We start from the raw sequence: 12,113 nt of genomic DNA, 5'->3' as shown, positions 1-12,113 counted from the left end.
GATTAAGTCTGTGACAAGTGTCTGCTGCTACAGGAACTCCAGCTCCGTGTTGATGAGCTGGAGTCTGAGCTTCAGACACTGTGACACATCAGGGAGGGGGAGAAGTGTGGTGTATGTAACCTGTTCCACCTTAAGAGAACTACCTTAAGAGATGTACTACTTTCTCTTGGCTGCTGTATACTGTAATAGTATAATACCAGTGGTGACCACACCGGTATATAAGTGTTTTGCAAGGATTTGCTGGGCAGTTCAGCCCTGACCTTCGAATAGTAAAGACCTGTTAAAAGTTATTCTTGTTGTCTGTGTCCAGTGATTGATCCTAAACCTAACTGGGACATACAGACTCAACAGTGGCGACGAGTCCGATCTTACCCTGCGGCAAATTTACATCCAAGGCAGCTTCGTCCTCAAAACGGGCGTCGAGAAGAGGCATCCGCCCTCATCATCCTGCTGAGCACCATCGCACGGGAGGCATCGAGAACCCGGGTTAAAAAGAAAAAGAATTCTGATCACGAAGCCCTCCATCAGTGACAGGCAATGTTCATCCCTTCTACCACGGTGGTGGGTAAGCCGATCAGCGACACGAGCAGAAAGTCGGCCGCGTTGACTGTGGAGTAGGGGAGGGAAAACGGAGGAATAAGGGCGGAGAGCTCAACCACGGCCGGTAGAAAGGGCTGGGCTGCAATCGAGGCCGAGAGGCGCAGCGACTGGGGCAGCTTAAGGCTTGAGAGCCACGGAGAACTCAAACACAGCCGGTGTACAGGACCGGGCTGCGAGCGGGGCTGCAAGGCAAAACAGCGTCGGGGAGTTGAGAAGCTTAAGGCACGAGAGCCGCGGAGAATTCAAACGCAGCCGGTGTAAAGGACCGGGATGCAAGCGGGGCTGCAAGGCAAAGCAGCGTCGGGGAGTGAGAACCGCTGGGGAGGCGAGAACGGCAGCAGCAAGGCAATCGCCATTGCAGCCAGCGGGGGAAGAAGGCAAACGCGGGAATCCGCCATTGTAGTCGGCGGGGGAAGAAGACGAGCGCGGGAAAGACCGCCAAGCGTGGGAAGCCGCCATTTTAGTAGGTGGGGGAAGAAGACAAGCGCGGGAAGCCGCCATTTAAAAAAAAAATTTTTTTTTTTTAAACTTGCAAGGATGCGTAAACATGGGAGCATTAATACCTTTGATAGTGATGTCGAAGATTGGACCACGTATGTAGAACGCATGGAAGTTTATTGTAAAGCAAATAAGGTACCAGATGATGAGAAAGCATTAACCTTATTAAGCTCAATGGGGGCGAGGACATACGGGCTATTGAAGCACCTTCTATCACCAATTAAACCGGCGGATCAGACCTTCGCGAATATTGTTACTGTCCTGAAAAATCATTTAAACCCCACGCCGCTGATGATAGCGGAACAATTTAAATTTTACAGAAGAACGCAGTTGAAAGACGAAAGCAACGCTGAATTTTTAATTGAACTACGTAAGCTATCGAAGTACTGTCAGTTTGGGACAGGGCTAGCAGATGCGCTGAGAGATAAATTTGTGTGTGGATTGTTAAAAGAAGGAACACAAAAGCGACTGCTTGAAGAGAATGATCTTACGCTTGATAAAGCTGTCACTATTGCAGCATCGCAAGAAGCCGCAGCAAAAGGCACTGCGGAAATGCAGCTACGGTCACTGGAACTCTGTATCAATCAAATGGTCTTGAGTACAGTAAAATGTTATCGTTGTGGAAAGACAACACACGATCAGAACCAGTGCTGGTTCAAAAATCAGGAATGCAGAAAATGTGGCAGGCTTGGTCACATAGCTAAAGTATGCCGGTCAGGAAAGAAGACCAGCAACAAAAAGTCACCGCAGGAAAAGTACAAAAAGGTACACAAGGTGACAGAGAACAGTTCGAACGAACAGAAATCAGATTCAGACGCCAGCAGTAATGAACTGGGTAGTCTAAGAGTACACAATGTTGGTAAGGAAGCAGACCTGCAAACAATTTGGGTCACACTTCAGATAGCAGGAGTCCAAGTGAAGATGGAATTGGACACTGGATCGGCATTGACGGTCATGAATAAGAAAGATTACAAAAGGTTATTCCCACATATTCCCCTACGGGATACGGAGATTGTATTGAAAACATACACGGGGCAAAGAGTATACCCCATCGGGAAGATAGAGGTAAAGGTGGTCCACAAGGGCAAAGAAAGCCGAGGAATGGACTTATATGTACTACCTGAGGGAGGTCCACCACTACTGGGACGGGAGTGGATTAGGAAAATAAAAATGGACTGGCATTCCTTAAAAGCACTAACAGTAGATTCCGGTACAAAAGATGTCAAACCTAAACGATTGTCCAGAATATTGGACGATGCTAAAGAGGTGTTCCAACAAGGACTGGGAACACAGAGGAATTACGGCAAACATCAAGATTAAAGAACATGCAAACCCGAAATTTTTCAAAGCCAGACCGGTACCTTATGCAATACGACCTGCTGTGGAAGCTGAGCTGGAAGGGCTAGAACGTTCAGGAGTACTGTCTAAGGTAGACTGGAGTGAGTGGGCCACGCCCATTGTCCCAGTCATGAAGCGTTCATCGAGCAACAAGCCGGGGGTACCGGGGAAGGTTCGCATCCGTGGTGATTTCAAGATCACTGTTAATCCGGTGCTTCACACGGTGCAGTATCCGCTTCCACGGATTGAGGATATCTTCGCTTCATTGTCTGGTGGGAAACATTTCACCAAGATAGATCTGGCGCAGGCGTACTTACAGATGGAAGTTGAGGAAGAGTCACGCCAGTATCTCACGATCAACACGCATAGAGGCTTGTGCCGGTATAATAGATTGGTTTTTGGAGTGGCATCGGCTCCAGCAATTTGGCAGAGGGCCATGGAGCAGGTATTACAGGGAATTCCAGGTACACAATGTTACCTGGACGATATTCTGATTACAGGAGATGATGACGAGGAACACCTTGCAAACTTGGAACTGGTGCTCACCAGATTGAAAGAATATGGTCTTCGAGTTAATCGCCAGAAATGTGAATTCTTTCAGAAGCGGATCTCGTACTGTGGTCATGTCATTGACCAGGAGGGGCTTCATAAGTCTCCTGACAAGATTGAAGCTGTTGTGAAGGCTCCCCCTCCGGATAATGTATCCCAATTGAGGTCGTTTCTAGGGTTGATTAACTATTACCATAAGTTTCTGCCAAATTTATCCATGGTGCTGCACCCGCTGAACGCGCTTTTGCAGAAGGGAGTAACATGGAAGTGGAGCGAGGACTGTAAGAGGGCCTTTCGCGAAAGCAAGGCATTGACCACCTCAGAGGAAGTGTTGGCTCACTTCAACCCAATGCTGCCTATTCGTTTGGCTTGTGATGCTTCTCCATATGGTATTGGGGCAGTACTCTCACACAAGTTGCCAAATGGCCAGGAGAGGCCAGTTGCGTTCACATCCAGATCATTGACCTCCGCTGAGCGCAATTATGCTCAGATAGATAGGGAGGCTCTCAGCCTTGTGTGGGGAGTAAAGAAGTTTAATCATTACCTGCAGGGCCAAAAGTTTACGCTTCTGACAGACCACCAGCCATTGGTATCCATTTTTAACCCTAAGAAGGGTGTTTCGGTGATGACAGCACAGAGACTCCAGAGATGGTCCCTTTTCCTAGGGGCACATCAATATCAGATAGAATTCAAAGGTACAAAGCAGCATGGTAATGCTGATGGGCTGTCGCGCCTGCCACTACCAACAGAGGAGGAGGCACCGACGGTTGACTCTGTTGAGTTATTTCACTCGACCATCATCGAATGTTTACCAGTCACCAATGCAAGTATTGAAAGAGAAACCAGGAACGACCCAACACTGTCCAGGGTCTACGAAGTGACAGTGAAGGGATGGCCAGCACATGGTGATCCACTGTTACCGGCATTCTCAGCAAGACGAGAACAGCTGTCCGTCTGTCAAGGAACATTGATGTATGGAACAAGGGTTATTATTCCTCCTAAGTTAAGAGAGAGAGTTCTAAAGGAACTGCATGAAGGTCATCTGGGGGGAGTCAAGATGAAAAGCCTTGCTAGGGCTTATGTGTGGTGGCCGGGTATCGACCAACAGATAGAGGAGCTGACGAAAAGCTGCTCAGGGTGCCAAAAAGTGCAAAATGCACCTCCGATTGCACTGCTGCATCCATGGGAATGGCCTTCAACCCCATGGCAACGTGTACATATTGACTTTGCTGGTCCTTTCATGGACTCCATGTTTTTAATTGCGGTGGCCGCACATTCTAAATGGCCAGAAGTGATTAAGATGACTACCACTACCTCAGAAAAGATGATCGCGGTGTTAAGAACGATATTTGCGAGAAATGGATTGCCAGAACAAATATGTTCAGACAACGGACCGCAGTTCGTGTCAGAAGAATTCCAGGGATTCATGATGAAGAATGGGGTGAAACATTATACCTCTGCCCCATATCATCCGGCTACAAACGGGTTGGCCGAGAGATTTGTGCAAACGTTTAAAAAAGCAATAAAGGCCATGAGCGAAGATCAGATTCCACTACAACACAAGGTGGACAAATTCCTACTGGCATATCGAAACGCCACTCATGCAGTGACAAACCAAAGTCCTGCCATGATGTTCTACAACAGGAGGTTGCGGTCCAGGTTGGACTTGTTAAAACCAAATGTGCGGAGGGAAGTTGAAAACAAACAGTTCCAGCATATAAATAACAAGACCACTCGGAGTTTCGAAATAGGACAACCAGTGTTAGCCCGGTACTATAAAAACAAGAAATGGCAATCTGGAACAATTCGGGCCAGACAAGGACCCCTGATGTACACGGTAGATATTGGTGTAAATGTAATACGGCGTCATGCTGACCAACTGGTAGAATCGAGAACAAGGGTCGAACCCATGGTTACGGCAGAGACAACCGTGAAAGAAGTTAGTGAACCTGAAGCATCTACCTCAGAAGTGAATGTACCTGATGATGATGTCCAATCCATAAGAGACCAACTAGATGAGTCACCCCAGCAACAAGAATCAGAGACCCCTGAAAGGCGTTATCCAACTCGAATCAGGAGGCCTCCTCAGAGACTGAATCTTTGAACTGTTTTGCATGAAGTTGTATATATATATGTTATTATGTTATGTTAAATGGGGATATAACTGTTAAGCTAAAAAGGGAGGATTGTGGTGTATGTAACCTGTTCCACCTTAAGAGAACTACCTTAAGAGATGTACTACTTTCTCTTGGCTGCTGTATACTGTAATACTGTAATACCGGTGGTGACCACACCGGTATATAAGTGTTGTGCAAGGATCTGCTGGGCAGTTCAGCCCTGACCTTCGAATAGTAAAGACCTGTTAAAAGTTATTCTTGTTGTCTGTGTCCAGTGATTGATCCTAAACCTAACTGGGACATACAGACTCAACAAGAAGTACCTGGACTCTGTGTATCAGGAGGTGGTCACACCTATGAAGTTAATTAATTCAGATGTAGCCCATGGTCAGGGACAGGACGGTGTGACTACGAGTGAGGCAGGTACGGGGATCCAGGAGGTAGAGCTGGAGGAGCCGCAGCCCTTGCTCTTGCCCAACAGGTTCGAGGTTCTTACTCCCTGTGGGGACAGGAGCAGGGACTGCAGGGAGGATGAGCAACCTGGCAACAGCACCGTGAAACGGGGGGCCATTCAAGAGGGGGGAGTAAATAGAAATGTTGTAGTGGTAGGGGATAGTATTATTAGGGGGATAGATAGAGTTCTCTGCAGCCGAGAGCGAGAGTCCTGAAGGCTGCGTTGCCTACACGGTGCCAGGGTTAAGGACATCTCCTCTGGGCTGGAAAGAAACTTGCAGTGGGAGGGGGTGGATCCAGTTGTCGTGGTCCATGTTGGTACAAACGACGTAGATAGGACTAGGAAGCCGGTTCTGTTAAAGGAGTATGAGCAGCTAGGGGTCAAATTAAAAAACAGAACCTCAAGGGTAATAATCCCTGGATTATTACCTGAGCCACGAGTGAATTTGGCTAGGACAAATAAAATTAGGGAGTTAAATGCGTGGCTCAAAGACTGGTGTGGGAGAAATGGGTTTTGCTTCCTGGGACACTGGCACCAGTACTGGGGCAGGAGGGAGCTGTTCCGTTGGGACGGGCTTCACTTGGCCAGTGCTGGGACTAGAGTCCTGGCGGATCACATAACTAGGGCTGTAGAGAGGGCTTTAAACTAACTAGTGGGGGGGAGGTTCCTAGAGAGCAAATAATAAAAATGACAACAGAGAAGGTCATAGACTTAGGTAGCAGTGGGGAAATTAAAAACCAGAGCGTGTCAGGAAGGGGCAGAAGGTATGGAGTAAAAGGTAAAGTAATAAAAAGGGCAAAAGCAGGAACTAAGTGTCACAAAACATATTTGAAAGTTCTCTATCTGAATACACGTAGCATTCGTAACAAAATAGACGAGTTAATGGCACAAATAACTACATATGGGTATGATCTTGTGGCCATTACAGAAACATGGCTGCAGGGTGACAATGCCTGGGAATTAAACATACCAGGTTATTTAACGATCAGGAAGGACAGGCAGGAAGGAAGGGGAGGTGGGGTGGCTATGTTAATAAAGGAAGGAATCACTGTAATACAGAGAAATGATATTGGGTCAAAAGATCAGGATAATGAAACAGTTTGGGTGGAGATAAGGAATAATAAGGTGAAAAAAACACTAGTGGGCGTAGTCTATAGGCCTCCGAACAGTTGCAACTCTGTTGGACGGAGTATCAATCAGGAAATAGTTGAGGCTTGTAATAAGGGAACATCTATAATTATGGGGGATTTTAACTATCATATTAATTGGACAAATCAAATTGGGCAGGGCTGCCTTGAGGATGAGTTCATTGAGTGTATTAGGGATGGGTTTCTAGAGCAGTATGTAACTGAACCGACCAGGGGGCAAGCAACCTTAGATCTGGTCCTGTGTAACGAGACAGGATTAATTAAAAATGTCCTAGTAAAGGATCCCCTTGGAATGAGTGATCATAACATGGTTGAATTCCATATTCAATTAGAGGGTGAGAAGGTTGGATCTCAAACAAGCGTGCTAAGCTTGAATAAAGGAGACTATGAAGGTATGAGAGCGGAATTGAGTAGAGTGGATTGGGAAAATAGATTAAAGGGTAAGACGATACATGTTCAGTGGTGTACATTTAAGGAGTTATTTTACAACTTCCAAAAAAAACATATTCCACTGAGAAGAAAAGGGTGTAAAAGAAAAGACAGCCATCCGTGGCTAAGTAAAGAAATTAAGGATAGTATTCAACTAAAAACAAGGGCATATAAGGTAGCCAAATCTAGTGGGAGGATAGAGGATTGGGAAAACATTAAAAGGCAGCAAAAAATAACAAAAAGATTGATTAAGAAAGGGAAGATAGATTATGAAAGTAAATTAGCAAAAAATATAAAAACAGATAGTAAGAGTTTTTATAGTTATATAAAAAGAAAAGGGGTGGCTAAAGTAAATGTTGGTCCCTTAGAGGATGAGACCGGGAAATTAATGGTGGGAAATATGGAGATGGCAAAATCACTGAATGAATATTTTGTATCAGTCTTTACAGTAGAGGACACTAAGAATATCCCAACACTGGACAAACAGGGGGCTATGGGGGGGAGGAGCTAAACACGATCAAAATCACTAAGGAAGTGGTACTCGGTAAAATAATGGGACTCAAGGCAGATAAATCACCTGGACCTGATGGCTTACATCCTAGGGTCTTGAGGGAAGTGGTGGTAGGGATTGTGGATGCATTAGTAATAATTTTCCAAAACTCCCTGGACTCAGCAAAGGTCCCGGCAGACTGGAAAACTGCTAATGTAACACCCTTATTTAAATAGGGCAGTAGACAGAAGGCTGGAAACTATAGACCGGTTAGCCTAACATCTGTGGTAGGTAAAATTTTGGAGTCCATTATTAAGGAGACAGTAACAGGACATTTGGATAATCATAATTTAATAGGACAAAGTCAGCATGGTTTTATGAAGGGGAAGTCATGTTTGACAAATTTGCTGGAGTTCTTTGAGGAAGTAACATATAGGGTGGATAAAGGGGAACCAGTGGACGTAGTGCATTCAGACTTCCAAAAGGCATTTGACAAGGTGCCACACAAAAGATTATTGCTTAAGATAAAAAATCACGGGTTTGGGGGTAATATTCTGGCATGGATAGAAGATTGGCTATCTAACAGAAGGCAGAGAGTTGGGATAAATGGTTCATTCTCAGACTGGCAATCAGTAACTAGTGGTGTTCCGCAGGGGTCAGTGCTGGGTCCCCAACTCTTTACAATCTATATTAACGATTTGGAGGAGGGGACCGAGTATAACATATCAAAGTTTGCAGATGATACTAAGATGGGAGGGAAAGTAGTGAGTGAGGAGGACATAAAAAACCTGCAAGGGGACATAGACAGGCTAAGTAAGTGGGCAGAGATTTGGCAGATGGAATACAATACTGGAAAGTGTGAGGCTATGCACTTTGGCAGGAAAAATCGTAGAGCAAGTTATTATCTTAATGGCAAGAAACTGGAAAGTACTGAAGTACAAAGGGATCTGGGGGTCCTGGTGCACGAAATTCAAAGGTTAGTATGCAGGTGCAGCAAGTGATTAAGAAGGCCAATGGAATGTTGGCTTTCATTGCTAGGGGGATAGAATATAAAAATAGGGAGGTATTGCTTCAGTTGTACAAGGTATTGGTGAGACCGCACCTGGAATACTGCATACAGTTTTGGTGTCCATACTTAAGAAAAGACATACTTGCTCTCGAGTCAGTACAAAGAAGGTTCACTTGGTTAATCCCGGGGATGAGGGGATGGACAAATGAGGAGAGGTTGAGTAGATTGGGACTCTACTCATTGGAGTTCAGATGAATGAGAGGCGATCTTATTGAAACGTATAAGATTGTGAGGGGGTTGGATCGGGTGGATGCGGGGAGGATGTTCCCGATGATGGGTGAGACTAGAACTAGGGGGCATAGTCTTAGAATAAGGGGCTGCTCTTTCAAAACTGAGATGAGGAGGAACTACTTCACTCAGAGGGTGGTAGGTCCATGGAATATGCTGCCCCAAAAAGCTGTAGAAGCTACATCATTACATAAATTTAAAACAGAAATAGACAGTTTCCTAGAAGTAAAGGGAATTAAGGGTTACGGGGAGCGGGCAGGAATTTGGACATGAGTCTAGGTTCGGATCGCACATGGCCCTGTGGGTAGCGGAGCGGGCCCAGGGGCCGTGTAGCCTGATCCTGCTCCTATTTCGTATGTCTAATTCTGTTAGATTCAGGAGATGGTTCTGTGATAGTAGATTGGCGGTTAGGATCAGATCAGCCATGATCTTATTGAATGGTGGAGCAGGCTCGAGGGGCCGATTGGTCTACTTCTGCTCCTATTTCTTATGTTCTTATGTAAGGCACACACCATTCTGAAAGAATGTGAGAGGCATACAGAGAATGGGAAGCCTACTGAAAAAGAGTGAAAGAGAGACTCACAGAATGAGGAAGGGAAAAAGAGTGAGAACAAGATTTGGAAATACAGAGACATCAACCAGAGAAAGTGTGTGAGATGTATTTAGACACTGTAGGAATTATTTACGACTTTCACACCACCCACGTTAGGTGTTAGAGTAGGGTTCGTATACCTGAATCCACTTGAACAGAAACACACGCATACACTTTCTCTCTCACAGAGATCTCTTATTTAACCACTAACACACGGATTAAATAAGAAACATAACTAGACCTGTCTTAGAGTCTTCAAGTGCCTGGTTGGCTAAAACGATGATCACCCAAAGTCCATTGAAATCTTTAGACATCTTCTGTTCGTTAGACCAGGCTCCGCGCCGACTGCAGTTAAAAAACTCGATATTATGTCAGTTCTTATATTTTTTTGTGCTCTGATTCTTCATGTGGCATTCAGGTGTATATCACAATCATTGGCTCATTCAACCATGGCTTTTCTCCTTGTTGTTCATGATTGGTTCAAAGTTTAGTGGGGTTACTTCATCATACGTGTCACTTTTTGCAGTTTAATGAGGGTCTTATCTCAAGACAGTGCTGGTCAGATCCACTGTTCCATAGCAACTCCAGACCTGTCCCTGTATGAGTATTGTCTGTTAAAAATGCTTCTCCACACTCTCTGCTTTCAACTTGCATTCCAAAAGCAGTAGAGCCATCATTAAAAGTTCTTCTTGCTGTCAGGGATGTTTGAAATAGATTTCCCTTCAACACAGAGAAGGAGACAGAAAGAGAGGAACACAAAAAGAAAGAATTTAAGAGTGTAAAATAGAAGGAACACAGACACTGACATGAATCTATCATTCATGTGGAAATGACTTATGTAATAATACTGGGCGGCCTGCTGGCGGCGCTGTCCAGGGAGAGTATAAATACTCGGGCATGGGCCCAGCTTGCTCAGGACATTCTTTAACAGGAACTAGTGAAGGACACAACTAGATCTCCATGTTGTAAAACAGTTGATTAAAGCCTTGTTTAATACTCAGACCAAGTGCCTCGTAGTTTTCTTACTGTCAGACACCATTGTATTATCTTTATCTCTGAGCACTGCTATTGGAGATCAACTAGTGTATCTCATTCTTTATGATTTCTTGTTTGATTTGCCTCAAGCAGTGTATAAAATGTAGAGGAACCTCTACACATTCATACTAAATCTACAATATAATTTTACTCCATCTTTCATAATTTCTTGAATTTGTATCTGCCTTTTACAGGTACTGTGAAAGCCTACTTTCTGAGGGCCAAAGCTCACGCAGAAGTATGGAACGAAGCAGAGTCCAAAGCTGATTTTGAGAAAGTTTTGGAATATGACGATGGAATGGCCAAGACAGTGAAAAAGGAACTACGGATCCTTGAGTCCAGAATGAGGGATAAGGAAGAGGAGGAGAAGTTACAATTTAAGAGAATGTTTCGCAAATGAATTTGTCACGTCTCGGATCATCCAACCATTATAGTGCATCATTGTAGTCAATGAGACACGACAGGTAGTATAATTAACCTGGTTTTTTGGAGAGGCTTTCCTTCAAGTGGACCGTTTTATCTTGTATGAATAAATCTTGTTAGACGACAAGGCAATTTTAAGCACGGAGATGTAACAGTAAATTTTACATACTTAAAGTAAATTTAAAAAAATTATTGGCAGGGCAAAGTGTAAATGGTATGAACTACAGCAGGCAGAGTGTCTGTGCCAGCTTAGACTCTCCTCAAGGGGTCACCATAAGAGAAGTCATCTGATAAATTGGTCCTCCTTGAAAGGCTCCTTAAAAGCATATTTAAATTTTTTGAGAATGTAAATAAAATTTGCAGTGGATTGAAGATATTCACAAAAGAGCATCCAAGTCACAGTGGAAATACATCGCCGTTCCTTCATCATCGCTGGGTCAAAATCCTGGACCTCCCTCCCTAACAGCACTGTGGGGATACCTTCACCACACGGACTGCAGCAGTTCAAGAAGGCGGCTCACCACCATCTTCTCAAGGGCAATTAGGGATGGGCAATAAATGGCATTGCCAGCGACGCCCACATTCTGTGAATGAATAATTTTTTTTTAAAATCTGGTAATTGTATTAAAAGCAACAATGAACATCAACTTAGTCTCAAACCCATTTATGGTATTTGTACCGTGACCTCCTGTTATGAGTTTGGGAGGATCCCAAAGGGGAGAAAATGGGTGAAAAGAATGCACCAACCTGTAACCTGCTGGATAGAATGTACTCAGAAGCAGGTTCAATTCAGGAGTCAGAGCATCTGCTTTATTTTGTATTGACTCTAAGAATAAATACCTCCTCCTCATTGCCCATTGTTTAATCGTGTGTGATCTTAAACCAATTATCCATCAAATACAGAGTACAAGATACACCTGAATATAAATCAAATTCTAAACAATTCTAAGCTTGCTGTATAAATTACAACAGTGTAAGATATCACTTGTACCTGGGTACAGTCACCTGACATACATAGAGGGCTAAAAAGAACAGATCTCATGTAAACTTGTGCAGTAACACTCATGGGTTACCAGGTTACTCAACGGGTTTTGTAGGAAATTTCCATTCTTGAACGATTTTACAAAAAGATAAGAAAGGCTT

At 44.3% G+C, this 12,113-nt stretch overlaps 1 protein-coding gene across 2 annotated transcripts in view; it reads left to right on the top strand.

Moving 5' to 3' along the window:
* aipl1 (aryl hydrocarbon receptor interacting protein-like 1) overlaps positions 1–11,825 on the top strand; it is a 36,216-nt gene extending 24,391 nt beyond the window's left edge. Inside the window, exon 6 of one of the 2 annotated variants that reach the window (XM_085965032.1) lies at positions 10,742–11,825. In XM_085965032.1, the coding sequence (XP_085821158.1) occupies positions 10,742–10,947 (206 nt within the window). In that variant the 3' untranslated portion in view covers positions 10,948–11,825. The remainder of the gene's footprint in view (positions 1–10,741) is intronic. The other variant, XM_085965033.1, reaches the window with a different exon arrangement.
* The last annotated feature ends 288 nt before the right edge of the window (positions 11,826–12,113 follow it).

The sequence above is a fragment of the Somniosus microcephalus genome, chromosome 22 (genome assembly GCF_052327205.1).
Source record: "Somniosus microcephalus isolate GS21.2 chromosome 22, FLI_Smic_1.0, whole genome shotgun sequence".
NCBI lineage: Eukaryota > Metazoa > Chordata > Chondrichthyes > Squaliformes > Somniosidae > Somniosus > Somniosus microcephalus.
This window is presented reverse-complemented; position numbering and strand designations above follow the sequence as displayed.